At 31.9% G+C, this 16,925-nt stretch overlaps 1 protein-coding gene across 2 annotated transcripts; it reads left to right on the top strand.

Annotated features, from left to right (window-relative positions):
• The first annotated feature begins 2,866 nt into the window (after window positions 1-2,866).
• LOC121204673 (general transcription factor 3C polypeptide 6) lies at window positions 2,867-6,667 on the top strand. Of its 2 annotated transcripts, none has more exons than XM_041074964.1 (5): window positions 2,867-3,264; window positions 3,732-3,851; window positions 4,637-4,687; window positions 5,970-6,021; window positions 6,383-6,667. In XM_041074964.1, the coding sequence occupies exons 2-5, from the start codon at window positions 3,732-3,734 to the stop codon at window positions 6,580-6,582; spliced, it is 423 nt and encodes a 140-aa protein (XP_040930898.1). In that variant the 5' UTR covers window positions 2,867-3,264; the 3' UTR covers window positions 6,583-6,667. The 2 variants fall into 2 exon arrangements, with proteins under 2 accessions (XP_040930898.1, XP_040930897.1); XM_041074963.1 differs by having other exon boundaries at window positions 2,879-3,264; window positions 3,692-3,851.
• Window positions 6,668-16,925: the final 10,258 nt, after the last annotated feature.

Consider the following 16,925-nt stretch of genomic DNA (forward strand, 5'->3'; position numbering starts at 1 on the left):
ACTTTACGAAATAATATTTTTGTTGACAATGGACATGCTTATTTTTTTTTAGGAAATAAACTTATCATTTCCATATATATATAGAGAGAGAATATTTTTGCTCGATCAAATATTTTGATTAAGAAATCAAAAGGTTATAAGATTATAAAAAATGTTAGTTGCAATAATAAGATACATTATACTTCTAATTAGAGGATACGTAAATTGAAATTTTAAAAATAATATTATTAAGAAAATAATCAAACACGAATAAATTCTAAATATTAACAATAATATATATTTACATTAATGAGACTCGGTCACTATTTATTTAGTTTAATGAATTTATGCAAGAAAGAAATTAGGCTTAACAACCTCCTCCCTCTACTGCACCATCTATAGAGCCTTCGGTTGCTCCTCCACCTCCTCTGGTAATTGAATCCAGTAAACGTACCCTGATAGAAAAACATAGAAGATATGGGGTTGAAGAATTTAGGGGTAGGTCAGATGATGATCTTGTGAAAGCTGAATATTGGCTTCAAAACAAAATAAGAGTTTTTAAGGAAATAGCTTGTTCTACTGAAGATTATCTGAGATGTGCTACGTCACTACTGAAAGAAGAAGCTTATAACTGTTGGATGACTATAGTGGTCGTGGTACCGAAAGAGAAAATCACTAGGGAATTCTTTCAAAAATGAATTTAAAAAGAAATATGTTGGCAAGAGGTATCTAAACAAAAAGAAAAGGGAATTTCTTGACCTGTGCCAAGGAAACAGATCGGTAGTTGAGTACGATAGAGAATTTGTATACCTCAAAAAATATGCCTGAAAAATTGTACCAATCGAAGAAGAAATGTGTATTCGGTTTGAGAATAGATTGAACGATGAAATTAGAATGATGATTGGGGGTAATGAGATACGGGAATTTGTTATTCTATCTGTCGAAACCCTTTTTTATTTTGAAAGCAATGGGGATAGACTTTTTAAAATCGAGTGTGGAGTCGCCACCAACCTTTTGTTTAGGTGTGATTGGATCACCTAATAAAACATTTTAAAACAATTCTGGTCCACAAAAATTTTAAAAATGGGTTCGGGAGCCGGTTACGTATGAGGAAGGGTTAACACCCTCATTACGCCAAAAAATTGGTACCAAATTGATTTGATGCTGTCCCTATATCAAAAGGTTTTTCTTTAAAGAGAAGATTTTCTGAAGTATATAAAAAAATGTTTGAATAGCTTAAATTAGTGGTCAAAAATCTCTCGTTCCAAAGATATGCGGTTCCATACCCAGTACGATTGGATACGATCCCTTATACCTTTAGGATGCGATCGATTTTCGATTTTTAAAAAACCATACGTTAAAATTATAAAGGGTTATCCAAATATTTGATTCTCCGGAAAAGTCATACCCAGTACGATGGAGCACGATTTTCCGAATTCCCCCAAACATTAGATATTACCTTATTTCAGAATTTTTTAATAACAAAAATTTAGAAATTTGCTTAAAAAACATGTTTATTGAAAATAATTATGATAAAAATACAAAGTTCAAATCAAATTATATACGAAATATTTAAAACACAGATTCATTCGAAAAAAATTGATAAATTCACAGGATAACTTAAATAATGTATAGAATATAAAAGACAAATACAACACATGATAAGATATAATGTACATAGCAAATTTGTAAAACATGCATAAATAAATTTGGAAATAATTACTGGTAGAAGATGTCATGAAATTAATAATGTATATAAAAAAGGTAATTATACATGTAACGAATCTTAAAAAAAATCTAATCATTCACACAAAAAGGTAAAAAAAAACTATATTTACAAAATACATAAATTTAATGGTGTATATTCATAAAGCTATATTTATAAAGAGAAATTTTAAAACAAATAATATATAACATAATTTTACATGTAATAAATTAATTTGGATTGATGAAACATATAAATAGTACATGTATAAGGATAATAAAATATGAGAGTATATACAATAAATAAATTATATGATTTAAAATATGGTTCTTAAAAAAATATTATATACATAAAAAACTTTAAAGGAAAAAAATATATATTCATAAAAAATATTAATATGAAATCAATAACGTAGATTATAAAAATAATTTAACATGAATTATGTATAATAGTAATTTAAAAAGACACAAAATATGTAGGACTTTCCTCTAAACAACGTAGACGTATAGGAATAAATTTAAAAGAAATTATGTGTATAAAATAATACAATTTTAATAACATACATAGAATAAAACTAATTTTATCATGAATTACATATATAAATAATATAAGGGTAATTTAAATTAAAGATTATACCAAAATTTAAAATGATATGATACAAAATAGAATAATAATTTTATACTTTAAAAAAAACAAAGAAAACTTATCTAAGTAACTTAGAATGCATGTAGATAAGATTTATAAGATAGATGTTAAATGCATAGAAAACGTAATGAATTATATGAACGGAAATAAAAACTTAATTGAACTAAAATCAAATTAAAAGGTATAATTAGTAAACAAAATAAATCATTAAAATAAGAATAAGGACCAAAGTGCAACGCGCGTGAGCATATGGGGACTAGAATTGAAAATCTCCCCGAGCTCAAAACGCAGCACTGTATTTTGGGCTAAAGTGAAAGCATGCACAAATCAAAGAACCAAATTTTAAAAAAAACAAGGCAAAATGAATAACGCGCGATTGAATAGTCCAACAAAGTACAAGGACCACGCACGCAAATTGACCATTCAAGGTCAAAAGCGCGGATCCGGGTCGCAAAATGGGTCAATGCGCGGATCTACTTCCCATAACCGACACCGTTTAGTGTTCTGCATAAAACAAGATAAAAAAAAACCTAAAACTAACATTTAGAGCACGTTTAGTTCAGTGTAATAGGTAATCCATTACGCCCCGATTACGCGCCTATTACATTACGCCCCTATTCCGACGTTTGGTTCGCTGTAATAGATATTACGCGCGTAATACAATCCCGACATAATCCCCAAATTCTCTGCTTTTCTATTCCCTTCCTAAATCTCAGATTACCTATTACGTCCGGCTTCCCTTCCCAACTCTCTGTTTTACCCTCCCTCCCTACCCGAAATCGACCTATACCCTCTCCTTTTTCTGTCCCCATCATTTCTCCTCCCATTTCCCACTGCTTCATTTTTCCTCTCGGAGCACGTTTGGTTGTTGAATCTTACCGACGGCTGGGGTTCCTCTCCCTCGGAAATCCTTAACTCTCGACTAAAATCGCAAGGTAAGGATAATGGGTAATATATTTTGTTTTTCTTTTGTTTACTATGCTTTTGAGGTAGAGTATGTTTAGGTCTTAATAGTTCTCTATTTATGTTGATTGGAATTATTTAGGGTTAGCTTAAAATCACTACAAAGTTAAATGTCTCCATCTCTGCAAGTCCCCCCAATATATATATTTTTTACGAAAAATTTTGAACTTGGGAGAAGATATCTAATTCTTATAGATTGGTTTAGTTTTCTATATGGAATGGACATTGTTATCAGTTAATCCTAGCTGCTTGATGAATCTTTCTTCTTCTTTGACTTCTCTTAATCTGTTTGGGTGTCGTATGCAATGGAACTTCTCTTAATCTATCTCGAATACAACTAAATAAAAATTCATATTTTTTCAACCATTCTTCTGAAAATTTATTTTGTTTGTTTTGCAGTATCTTTGAAGTGTAATGTTTTTTTTCTGGGTTTGATTAGATGGAGAAAAACAAGGATGATGATTATGGAGAGGAAGAAGATTCAGAGTATGTATTACTTGATCTTGAAGCTGTTCGTGGGCAGATTGACATCCCTCCAAATGCACCTTATACTCTTTCTGTAAGTTCTAAATTTTTGTATGTTACAAATTTGTTAAGGTTTTTTTTTGGCAGTTATGTGAAAATTAGAATTTATAACTGAATGAGTATTTAGGAAGTTTAGTCTTGAATACATATGACAGATACAAATATTTTTAAAAAAACTAAGAACCCGAGAAGAAAGCTTTGCCTTTGGTTTTTGTTGCTCGATGTTCATTTTATATTTGTTAATTCATGAAACGAAAGCTCTCATATTTTTACTGGTCAGCTTATGAGGATTAGGGAATTTTAATGTGTTGATAGAGATCTTCATCTAGATATATAATACTAGCTATCCGTGTGATTGCTTTAACTATGGAGAACTTAATCTAGATAAACCTTGTTTAGATTATGTATGTACTTGCTTTGGACTTGTTGGATTTAATAAACATTAGATTCAGCAATCTACATTTCAGCATTTATGGTGTTATATATTTATATAAAATTTGGCAAGTTTATAATTTGTATTATATAAAATTTCTTACATTTGCGTATTCATTTAGTTTGCAATATGATTAATCTTAATAAAAATCAACCTATATATGTTTTTGTTCTTTGATTGGAGCTCTGCATAGATGAATACGGATTTGATTTTGGTGTGTAATTGTAAGCTTCTAATTATTTGTTTAGCGATATTTTTGCCTGGAAATATTGCTTACTTGATTTACTGGTATTTTGCTGTCAGTTTTGAACAAGGTTTGATTGTTGTTTTTAACCCTTTTTCTTTGATTTATCATAGTGTGATGATCAGATTGTTATGAATGTCAGGGTCTGGATACGATGAATCCAATATTAATCATAGACAAAAAAGTTAAGCTGGTGAGTTGTTAACTTTGCAAATCTTGCTATATTATTTAAATCAAGGTCAGTGTCAGATGTGGATCTGTACGTGACATGGATTTACCAAAATTTTCTATGTTTTTCTCTATATTTGGAGGACCATTCCTCCACACTAGTGTCTGAATATGTTATGTATACATAAAGAAACTGAAAAGTCCGAACAATATTAAATCTAGTATTTACCTTGAACAGCTAAGGTTCCAACTTCCAGGTTATTTATGTTTTGAAAAGTTTATTTCCCTTGATGACCATATTTACTAAATATCTTAGGACTACCATTATTTATTTATTTATTAACTTTGATTGGAGCTCTGCATAGATGAATACGGATTTGATTTTGGTGTGTAATTGTAAGCTTCTAATTATTTGTTTAGCGATATTTTTGCCTGGAAATATTGCTTACTTGATTTACTGGTATTTTGCTGTCAGTTTTGAACAAGGTTTGATTGTTGTTTTTAACCCTTTTTTCTTTGATTTATCATAGTGTGATGATCAGATTGTTATGAATGTCAGGGTCTGGATATGATGAATCCAATATTAATCATAGACAAAAAAGTTAAGCTGGTGAGTTGTTAACTTTGCAAATCTTGCTATATTATTTAAATCAAGGTCAGTGTCAGATGTGGATCTGTACGTGACATGGATTTACCAAAATTTTCTATGTTTTTCTCTATATTTGGAGGACCATTCCTCCACACTAGTGTCTGAATATGTTATGTATACATAAAGAAACTGAAAAGTCCGAACAATATTAAATCTAGTATTTACCTTGAACAGCTAAGGTTCCAACTTCCAGGTTATTTATGTTTTGAAAAGTTTATTTCCCTTGATGACCATATTTACTAAATATCTTAGGACTACCATTATTTATTTATTTATTAATGTTTATTGCTAGAAATTTTAAATGGTGTATGAATGTCTCTGTTATGCATGAGAATGACGTAAAGAATTCAGGAAGCCATAGACCGAATATGGTATTATAAATGGAAAATATTATCTAGAGATCATTTTCCAAATCATTATCATTCAAGTCTGGATAACTGGATAGGTATTCATATCTGACATTTGTTTCCAATTCCGGTAATATAAAAGTTTGCTTTGATTTGAACTAGGGATTTGGTGGTCCGCTATAGGCCTAAGCTATCGCTTTTATAGTTTGCTTTGATTTGAGCTTTAATAATCACCAACTGATTGCTGAGATGAGGGTTTTTTAATTCATGAAATTTTCATGTTTTAAGTTAATTTATTTTCCAAATTACAGATCGGAGAATATGAAGAAACAATTGGGACTTGCTTTGTTTTCTCTGAAGATGGTGAGCAATATTTCCTGTTATACTTACTTTGAGCTAAACCGGGACTTGGTTAACTTACTCCATCCTATTCTCTCTTTGTTATCATCTTCTTGCCCCTTGCATAGCGGAATAGCAAGTTACTTGTACAATCAGGCATTCTTGTCGTGTTATTATTATTTTTCTATGTCGTATTGCATTTAAGGTGTTATATAGTTTGTAACACGATAAATCCATGATAGATTTTGGCATGTTCGTGCATACATGTTGTGTTCCAGTAGTTGAACTTCAGTCCGTAACATAGGCTGCCTCTTGGTTTATTCTGTTTCTCAAACATTTTGCATTGCATGAATTAATAACTTGTGTGTGAAATTATGATTTACAGAAGCTTCACCTGTAGTACATGAAGAGACAGGTCCATCAGAGGCAAATCTCTTCTCAGGCAAATATATACTAGATCCAAATCAAGCTCCGAGAAAGCAAGTAAAACCGGTCGCTCGACTTCAGAAGATTCTCAAGTTCAGATTGTTACTCGACGAGGATGTTCAAGTCGAAACAAATTCCCAAAATAATTCAATTTTGTAAACTAGCAAACTCAAAATTTGTAGTTAAATGTTGATCCTTAACTTTGAAAGTAATTTAATGAAATTTTGAAAGTAATTTAATGAAATTCAAGCTTAGTTATGCTCTGAGGAAGAGTCCATATTTTTAAGCGGTGGATCTTGTATATAAACTATTTCAGCAGATTGCGAATTATAATGCAGCAAATGTAACTTTTTAGTAATGAAGGTGTGATTGATCCGAATTATTTTAAATTGTATAAATTCATATAAGAAAATTTATTATTAAGAATTTTATGAAATTATATATTATTATTAAATTATATGTAATAATAATTATTTTAAATTATACAAATTCATATAAGATAATTTATTAGTTATAATTATTTTAAATTTTATTAAATCATATATTTTAATTAAAATATATTTAATATTAATTATTTCAAATTATCTTTTATAATATCATATATTATGATTTGAGTAAATTCATATAAGATAATCAATTATTAAGAATTTTATTAAATTATATATTTTAATTAAAATATATTAAATAATAATTATGTTTAAATATGATTAAATTATTTATTTTTGATAATAAATAATCTTATTAAAATTTAAATAACAATAACAATAATCATTTACCAAAACAAATTTATGCTAAGGGTATTCTGGTCATTTTAGTTTTCTCCATTATGCTATTACACCTCTATTACATTCAACCAAACACAGTTTTACTATTACGCCTCTATTCCATTACATTCAACCAAACAGTTGATTTGCTATTACACCTCTATTCCATTACACCTCTAATCCAATACACCTCTAATCCAATACAGCGAACCAAACGTGCTCTTATTACTTGAAAACAAATTAAAACAAAGAAAAACTAAAGCCTATTTCCCTTCTCATTCGGCAGAACCTAAAGCATCCTTCAACCGTCGTTTTGCCTCCGTTTTCGGCAGACGATCATCACACGAAGGCTAATTGACTCCGCTCGTCATGAATCTGAAAGTTTTACCATTCCTAGACCTCATAATCCTTATTTAAGCTTTGATTTCTTCAAAGCAAACAAGGATTTGAAGGCTTTTATCAAGATAAGTTCCCTCCCCTTTCTTTATTTTTTTATACTCATATAATAAATATTTCAGAAAATAAGAGTAGAATCGAAAGAATAATCAAATCTAAATCTCCTTTTGGAAACAAAATTCTCTGGAATTGATTTCTATTTTTCTCTCATATGCGTGTATATTTCTAGGAAAAAGATGATGAAGACCCCTTTACATTCCATTTCATTCGGTTTTTATAGCCGAAAATAATAAAATAAATAAAAAGAAAAATCCTAATTTCATTACTGTAATCTATTATCCTTTGCTGTCAATTTGTTGTCCATTTGCGCTGCTGTTATTCTATTTTGCAGGTGTGCATGGCATGGAGAGGAGGCTATGCACGCATGAAAGCTTCAGCGCGTGTGGAAGAATCGATTGGAGGCTACTACAGCTGAAGCTTCTAGTGACCTAGGGTTTCTGCCGAAAAAATTTATTAGTGTTTTGGGCCATTGGGCCTGTTTTGTTTTATTCGGGTATGGGGTTTGGGTTGTTTGTTAATTGGGCTAGTTTTAGTAGTTGGGCTGAGTTGTAAAAGGACTTGAACATTTTATTTCATTGGTTTTAATTTTGGTGTAAGCCCGGGCACAAATTGGGTGTTACAATCAGATCGTGCTCAAAAGATAGAAGATGTGTACAATAGAAAAATTCAAAGAGATAGACGAAATAGAGAATCTTAGAAAAGAAGCTCATTCAAATCATTTTTAGCATTTTCGGCTAAAAAGTCGAGAGATGATTTTAGTCGAGCCATTCCAATGTCGGAATGATCAAATAAAAATAAGGTGACTCGACTTGATTATGGAATATTAATTAGACCCGCTGCTAGTGTGGATATTATGCAAAATATTCCTAAGCCCAAATGCAAATATTGTGAGAAAAACCATCTCAGTAAATTTAGAGGTAAAACAGGAGCCTGTTACAAATGTGGAGCCACCGATCATTTTATCCGAAATTGTCCTTAATTGCAAAGAAAGAAAAAAAGAACAAAAAGAGAAATAGTTGGCCACTTTTGAAAGCAGTAAATGTTCGGGCCAAAACAGTGCTACAGGAGCAGCTCGTTTAGGTATGAGAGATTCTGCTGCTCGGTCAGAGGCTAAAGCTCCTGCACGTACTTATGCCATTCGAGCGAGGGAGGAAGCTACGGCTCCAGACATGATTGCTGGTACATTCTATCTTTTTGATGTTACTATATATGCATTAATTTACCCTGGGTCTACACATTATTATGTTTACACTGCACTAGCATCAGAAAAGTAATTGTCTGTTGAACCTATTGATTATGATGTTTAAGTCACTAATCCATTAGGCCAAAGTGTAATAGTTAATTTAGTGTTTTGTGATTGTCTACTAAAAATAAAAGGATGTAAATTCCCTACTGATTTGATGTTACTACCTTTTTGGGAATTTGATATTATTTTAGGAATGGATTGGTCGACAAAGCATGATGTTGTAGTAAATTGTAGAGAAAAATGAATTGATCTGAAATGTTAGACAGGTGAAATGATTACTGTTAAGTCAGAGAATCTGAAAGAAATTGTTAGAATTATTTCAGCTTTTTCAGCTCAGAGACTAATGCGAAAAGGTAATAAAGTATTTTTATCCTACATTCTTGATACCCGGGATTCTGAATCAAACCTAAAACAATTACCAGTTGTTAATGAGTTTGCTGATGTGTTTCTTGAGGAGTTGTTGGGTTTCTAACCTGATCGTGAAGTTGAATTTGTAATTGATGTAATTCTAGGAACAACTTCGATATCAATAACACCATACCGTATGGCCCCAACTGAGTTAAAAGAGTTAAAGACATAGTTACAAGAGTTATTGGATAAAGGGTTCATCAGATCGAGTATGTCTCCCTAGGATGTACCTGTCTTATTTTTGAAAAAGAAAGATAGTTCTTTGAGACTGTGTATATACTATAGACAGTTGAACAAGGTCACAATTAAAAAAAATATCATTTGCCTCATATTGATGATTTGTTTGATCAACTGAAAGGTGCTGCAGTATTTTCGAAGATAGACCTCAGATCCCAGTACTACCAGTTGAAAGTTAAAAAGTGTGATGTGTCGAAGACTGATTTCAGAACTCGGTATAGTTATTACGAGTTTTTGGTAATGCCATTTGGTTTGACTAATGCTCCTGCTGCTTTTATAGATCTAATGAATCAGATTTTTCAACTTTATTTGGATAGATTTGTGGTTGTGTTTATTGATGATATACTGATCTATTCCAAGACAGAATCCGAGCATATACAACACTTGATAATTGTGTTACAGATTTTGAGAGAAAAATAGTTATATTTAAAGTTTAATAAATGTGAATTCTGGCTTTATGAGGTCAGATTTCTAGGTCATATTGTATCAGCCGTAGGGATTCGAGTAGACCCGAGTAAGGTATCTGCAGTGGTGAATTGGAAAACTTCAAAAAACATAATAGAAGTGCGAAGTTTTCTGAGTTTAGCAGGATATTACCGTAGATTTGTCAAGAACTTTTCGATGATTGCTTCACCAATGACCCAACTGTTATAGAAAAGCGTAAAATTTTTTTGGTCTGAAGAGTGTCAATACAGTTTTGATCAGTTGAAAAAGATGTTGATAGAGGCTTCAGTTTTGACTTAGCCAGAATCAGGTGTACCATATGTTGTTTATAGCTGTAAGCGGCCCAATTTGCCCGGGCCCATCAGAAGCAATAAAACAAAATAATAATAATAAACCACAAAATTAAATAGTCTAAAAACAATCTGTTTACAATCTTTACTAGTCCATACAAAATAAAACCAAATAAATAATCTAAGTCCCTTTAAACGGTTCATGACCCAATAACAGACCAAGCCTTAAGACCCAAAACATTAAAACCCAAATCCCAGCCCACTCCTAAAGCAGCCCAGATGGCCCAAATTTCGGCGCCAGGAGCTGAAACCCTAGGACCAAGTTGCGCCGCAGCCTCGCATGGAATCGATCTCCACGTGTGCCACCACCTCCAGCTGGCTCCTCCTGCAACAGATTAACAAACTATAGCAAACAACTCATGGACAGCAAAAAGAGAATAGCGGAAGGATTTAGGGGGTTTCATTTTATTTTCTTCTTTTTTATTTTTTTATTTTTATTTTTCTTGACTCGGTTATAAAAGGGAACCGATTGTAATTTAAGGGGGGATCTTTTTTTTGGGCAGAAAAATACACGCATATTTTCGCATACAAATCAGTTCCAAAGAGTGTGAATAAAGAGCAGTTTCAAGTGGTAATTTGAAATATCATTTTTCTTTTCATTTTGCTTTTATCTCTTTGATTTTTGTTATTATATGAGTAAAAAAAATAAAGGAGAGGGAGGATACTTATCGTGATAAAGGCCCTTGAATCCTTGTTTGCTTTGAAGAAATCGAAGCTCAAATAGGGATTGTGTGGTTTAAGAATGGCAAAACCCTCGGATTAGTGGTCGAACAGGGTCGATTAGGCCTTTGTGCGCTGTCGTTCGCTGATTATGGAGGCGAAGTGGTGGTTGAGTGAGGATTTAGGTTTGGCCGAATGAAGAAAGGAGATAGGCTTTAGGTTTTTTTTTATTTGCTTTTAAGTGGCTGAATGTTAGTTTTAGGGTTTTTTTTGTACAAAGTATGAAACGACGTCGTTTAGGCACGAGAGGATCCGCGCACTGACCCATTTCGTGGCCCGGATCCGGGCCTCTTTACATTAAATGGTTAATTTCGCACATGGTCCCCTTTATTTGTTGATCTGTTCAATTAAAGCCTGTTTAGATTTCTTTGTTTTTTTAATTTTTCTTTGGAATTTGCACGTTGCTTCAATTAAGCCTGCGCTTAAGCCCTGTGTTTTGTGACCTGGATTATTTCCAGCTTTGGTCCCTTGGAATTTGTGCGCATTGTGTGTTAGTCCTTAGTCCAATTTCAAAAATTTATACATTATCCCTATTCATTTTAAATTTATTTTAATTAGGTTTTCTATTTGTATAACTTATTGTTTTTGAGGAAATTCATTTATTTATTTTTTATGTATTGAAAATACTTTAATAATTTTTAGTCAGTTCAAAGGAATCATTGTTTTGAAGTTTGTATTATATTATTTTAACATATGTATAAAAATTTATTTAAACATTTATATATATATACACACCTATGCATACCTAGTGTTTTAATTAAGCTTTCTATTTGAAACACTTATTATTTTTAAATTCATTTAATATTTTTATATATGTGTTAATCTATTTTATTAATTTTGTTTTGTTTTTTTTATTTGTATAATTATTTTAAGATTGGTTTTATCATATTGTTTTAACATGTTATATAATGTCCTATTTAAATATTTTAGTGAATATTTATACATATATTACTTTAATGGAGTTTTTTTTTAAAATACACCTTGTTTTAAGATTCATCTAATATTTTTATGTACATGTAAAATTATTTAAGAACTTCATTTTTGTATTTATAAAATTATTATTTTAGAATACTTCTTTATATTATGTTATTCTGTTATTTTGTATAATGGTATAAATATAATTTATAGACTAACTTAATTTTATATGCATTATTAATTTCATGCTATTTTTACAAATAATTATTCCTAAATCTATTTATATATGCATGTTTTGTGAATCTATTATGAATATTATAACTTATCATGTATTTTTATTATTCTTTCATATTTTATATATTATTTAAGTTATCATGTATATTGTCAATTTTTAAATGAATTTATGTTTAAAATATTTTGCATATTATTTGATTCAAACGTTTTATTCTATAATATTTGTTTCAATAATTATATATCCCTAGTTTTTATGCAAGTTTGTCAACTTATATATCATGTATATTATGTGTTCATTAATTCATCATTATTTTGAAAATGTCTTATACCACATTGATTTCTAATTTCCATCTTGTTTTGTATGTGTTCTGTTGATTATTTTATATTATGCCATATTTATTGTTGTTGGACATTATTTATTCATAGTTTTATTGGTCATATTAATTGTCCTCCATCCATGCTTAAAAATTTGGTCACATTTTGCTTAGAATAGTTGTATTTCATTGTTGAATTTATTAATTGTGGTTCATTGCACTTTATGTGTGCATGTTATTTCATGTTTATTAATTTTTTTTTTCATATCAATGTTTTCCTTGTAATCCATTTAAGTGGTCCCATCGTATTTTAAAACAAATAAATGTGCTTAGAGCTAATTCCCGATTTTCTTTATTCAAAGATTCAAAAATAAGGCAATATTCAATATTTAGAAATTCGGGGAATCGTGCCCTATCGTGCTGGGTGTGATTTTTCGTCGGACTAAATATTTGGATATCATTTTATAATTTTTAGCATACATACAAACTTTTGAAAGTCAAAAATCAATCGTATTTTTGAAGGTATAAAGGATCGTGTCCAATCGTGCTGGATATGATATTGCATACCTTTAAGACGAGAGAATTTTGACGTCCAACTTTAACCACTTAAATGTTTTAATAAGAATCATGTTTCAATTTTTTTTTAAATCTAGACATAAGGATAGCATTTAATCAATCTGGTACCATCTTCTGGTGTATTGAGGGTGTTAACCCTTCCTCATACGTAACCGGCTCCCGAGCCCATTTATTTTTACGTGGACCAAAGTTGATTTAAATGGTATGAAATGTTTTAGTAGGTGACCCAATCACACCTAAACAAAGGTTGGTGGCGACTCCGCATTTTGGTTTTAAAACGTCGATCCCCATTGTTTTTTTCCAAAATAAAAAAAATGGTTTCGACAATAGCGATGCATCTCTGAATGGTTTGGGTTATGTATTAATGCAGTAAGGAAAAATGGTGGCCTATGCTTCTCGACAATTAAAACCACACGACAAGAATTATCCTACGCATGATCTTGAATTGGCTGTAATTGTATTTGCTTTGAAAATCTAAAGACACTATTTATACGGTGAGAAATGTTATGTGTACACATATCATAAAAGTATGAAATACTTAATAACTCAAAAAGAGTTGAATTTAAGACAGAGACGGTGGTTAGAGTTACTAAAAGATTATGATTTGGTTATTGACTATCACCCGAGAAAGGCTAATGTGGTGGCTGATGCACTTAGTCGAAAATCGTTTTTGTTTGCACTTCAAGCGATGAATTCTTATTTATCTCTTAATGAAGATGGTTTTGTATTAGCAGAGTTGAAAGCAAAACCCGTGTTCCTTCAACGAGTTTGGAAACTGCAAGATGATTATATGAAATTGGTTCTGAGACGACAGATGGTTCAGGACAATCTAAGTTCGGAATATAGCATTGATGATAATGGTATGTTACGTTATAGTAATAGAATTTGTGTTCCAAATAATTCAAATTTGAAAAATGATAATCTTTCTGAAGCTTACAGTAGCATGTAGTCCATCCATCTAGGTAGTATGAAAATGTATTGTGATTTGAAACGAATGTATTGGTGGCCAGGTATGAAAAGGGAAATTTGTGAGTTCATAGCAAAATGTTTGATTTGTCAGCAAGTTAAAGCAGAACATCATTACCAATGGGTTTATTGCAACATGTTATGATTCCTAAGTGGAAATAGGAGCATGTCACGGTGGATTTTACATCTGGATTACCTGTGACTTCGAGAAAAAAAGATTCAATCTGGGTTATTGTTGATAGATTGACTAAATCAGCACATTTTGTCCCAGTTAGAACAGACTTTTCACTTAAGAAGTTAGCGGAATTGTATATATCAGATATTGTGAAGTTACATGGGGTCCCAACATCTATTATTTCAGATAGAGATCTGAGGTTTAAATCGAGATTTTAGAGTAAATTTCAATAAGCTCTGGGTACAAAATTAAATTTTAGCATAGCGTTTCATCCTCAGACTATCGGGCAATCTGAACGAGTAAATCAGATTTTGGAAGATATGTTGAGATGTTGTATACTCGAGTTTGGGGTTAGTTGGGAAAAATATTTACCATTGGTTGAGTCTGCATATAATAACAGTTCTGCATATAATAACAGTTATCAATCCAGTCTTAAAATGGCATCGTTTGAAGCTCTTTATCGAAGAAAATGTAAGGCTTATATTAGTCTGAATCGAGTGAATCCAAATTAGTGGCAGTTGACTTGATCCGAGAAACTGAAGACAAGGTTTGAATCATCTAGGACAGTTTGAAGGTTGCTTCTGATCATCAGAAATCATATGCAGACTTGAAAAGAAAAGAAATAGAATTTGATGCGAGTGATCGAGTGTTCTTAAAAGTTTCATCGTGGAAGAAAGTATTGCGGTTTGGTAGAAAAGGGAAATTGAGCCCAAGATTTATCAGACCGTATGAAATCATTGAAAGAATCGATCCAGTAGCTTATAGATTAGCTTTGTCTCCAAAACTTGAGAAAATTCATAATGTGTTTCATGTATCAATGTTGAGACGGCACAGATCTGATCTTTCACACGTGATTCATCATAGTGAAATTGAAATACAACCAGACATGACGTACTTGGAAGAACCGGTGAAGATTTTGGCTCAAGAAGTTTAAGAATTACGAAATAAATGAGTACTGCTAGTAAAAGTATTGTGGCACCATCACGGTTCGGAGGAGGTTACTTGAGAAATAGAGGAATTGATGAGATCACAGTATCCGAACTTATTCCCAAGTAACAAATTTCGAGGACGAAATTTCCTAAAGGGGGAAGAGTTGTAATAGCCCAGTTTTTAGTGGTGTTGGAAACAGTGGTTTGAGACCATTAAATCTGACGAGTGAGTTCGAAAATTTTATTATTTATTATTTATGGGTTAAATAATACCATAATTGGGTTATGGCTTTATGAACATAAGACCATGGTTGGACGATGGCAGTGTTTATATGTAATACCATAGCTGGGTTATGGCATTCTGGTGATAAGACCATAAATGGGTTATGGCACTACGAATGTGAGACCATGGCGGGGCCATGGCAATGCATATGTAAGACTATAGTTGGACTATGGCACAAAGAAAGCGATGTACTCATATTTGTAAGCCGTTCTTCGATTCAATAAGAATTGCTAAAAGACTTATGTGGTTGAAATTGAAAGATTTGTCGATTTTTATTGATATTGATTTGAAGGAAGTGTGTTCATCGATTTATGTTGTGTTTAACAGGGAGAATGTATGATTTATTTACAATTTAATTTATTATATTAAGTTCGGTAACATCAATATTTAACGTAATGAACTTACTAATCAGTAAGCTTATTTATGTTGTTTAATATTCCTTGTAGATTTACGAGAAGTCAGGAGGTCGGATCAACACATCCAATCACACTATCCAACTTGCTGGTAGAATTTTGCTAAGCTTACTATGTTTTATATGGCATATAGGGTTTGAAATGGTTATGTAAATGTTAAAAATTACATTTTGGTTATGTTTCTTATCAACTTATATATGTGTGGTTTGTCATGTTTGGTATAAGTGTTAGTATGGGCAATGAATGAATTAATAAAGCATGTTAATATAGGTGGTTGTATATGTGAATTAAATTATGTTCTAGCTTAGACTGTTAAAATATAAGTGATTATATGATCAAAATATCATAAAAATTGGTTGTTTAAAGATTTAGTTATAGCTTATACATGTGGAATTGGTTGTGCATAGGTTGATACCAAGATGGGGTGAGAAAAGCGGCCCTAAAATGGCCTATTTTCGTCCACACGGGTATGTGGTTTGGCCGTGTGTCCCTTGCACCTTAAAATTTCGAAACAGAATGCCCAGGTTTTAGCACACGGCTTAGCACACGGGTGTGTGACTTGGCTATGTGGCCCCTACACTTTGCACATGGCCTAGCACACGAATGTGTGGTTGGCTGTGTGACCCAAGTCAGAGAGTTACACAGGTAAGGACATGGGCTGCAACACGGTCGTGTGCCTCACATCGAATGCCCGCACGACCTAAAACACGGGCATGTTTCCTGGCCGTGTGAGCCACACAGGCGTATGTCCCCTGATCTTAAGAAAAATTTTAAAATTTTGGAAAAAATTCACTGAGTGTCCGGTTTAGTCCCGATTCACTTCTAAGGTGTATTTTGGGCCTCCAGGGCCCATCTAAGGGACGATATGAGTTATATGGTTGATTCTTGATTTGTATAATAAAGGTAATGAAATATTCATAATTAGTCCGTAAGGTCTGGTAATGCTCGGTAACCCTGTTCCGGTGACAGATAAGGGTTAAGGGTGTTAAACATTGTGTCCTTACTTAGAGAGGAGACCTATCGTTGGTGGCAATCTGCTATTAGCGGCACATAGGTTGATCGTATTAGCTGG

The sequence above is a fragment of the Gossypium hirsutum genome, chromosome A08, assembly GCF_007990345.1.
Source record: "Gossypium hirsutum isolate 1008001.06 chromosome A08, Gossypium_hirsutum_v2.1, whole genome shotgun sequence".
NCBI lineage: Eukaryota > Viridiplantae > Streptophyta > Magnoliopsida > Malvales > Malvaceae > Gossypium > Gossypium hirsutum.

Bases quoted from the DNA above. Each gene is read 5' to 3' on its own strand.
- LOC121204673 (XM_041074964.1), top strand. From the start codon at position 3,732: ATGGAGAAAAACAAGGATGATGATTATGGAGAGGAAGAAGATTCAGAG. The intron at 3,852-4,636 runs GTAAGTTCTAAA...TATGAATGTCAG, and splicing joins ATGCACCTTATACTCTTTCT to GGTCTGGATACGATGAATCC. The intron at 6,022-6,382 runs GTGAGCAATATT...TATGATTTACAG, and splicing joins CTTTGTTTTCTCTGAAGATG to AAGCTTCACCTGTAGTACAT.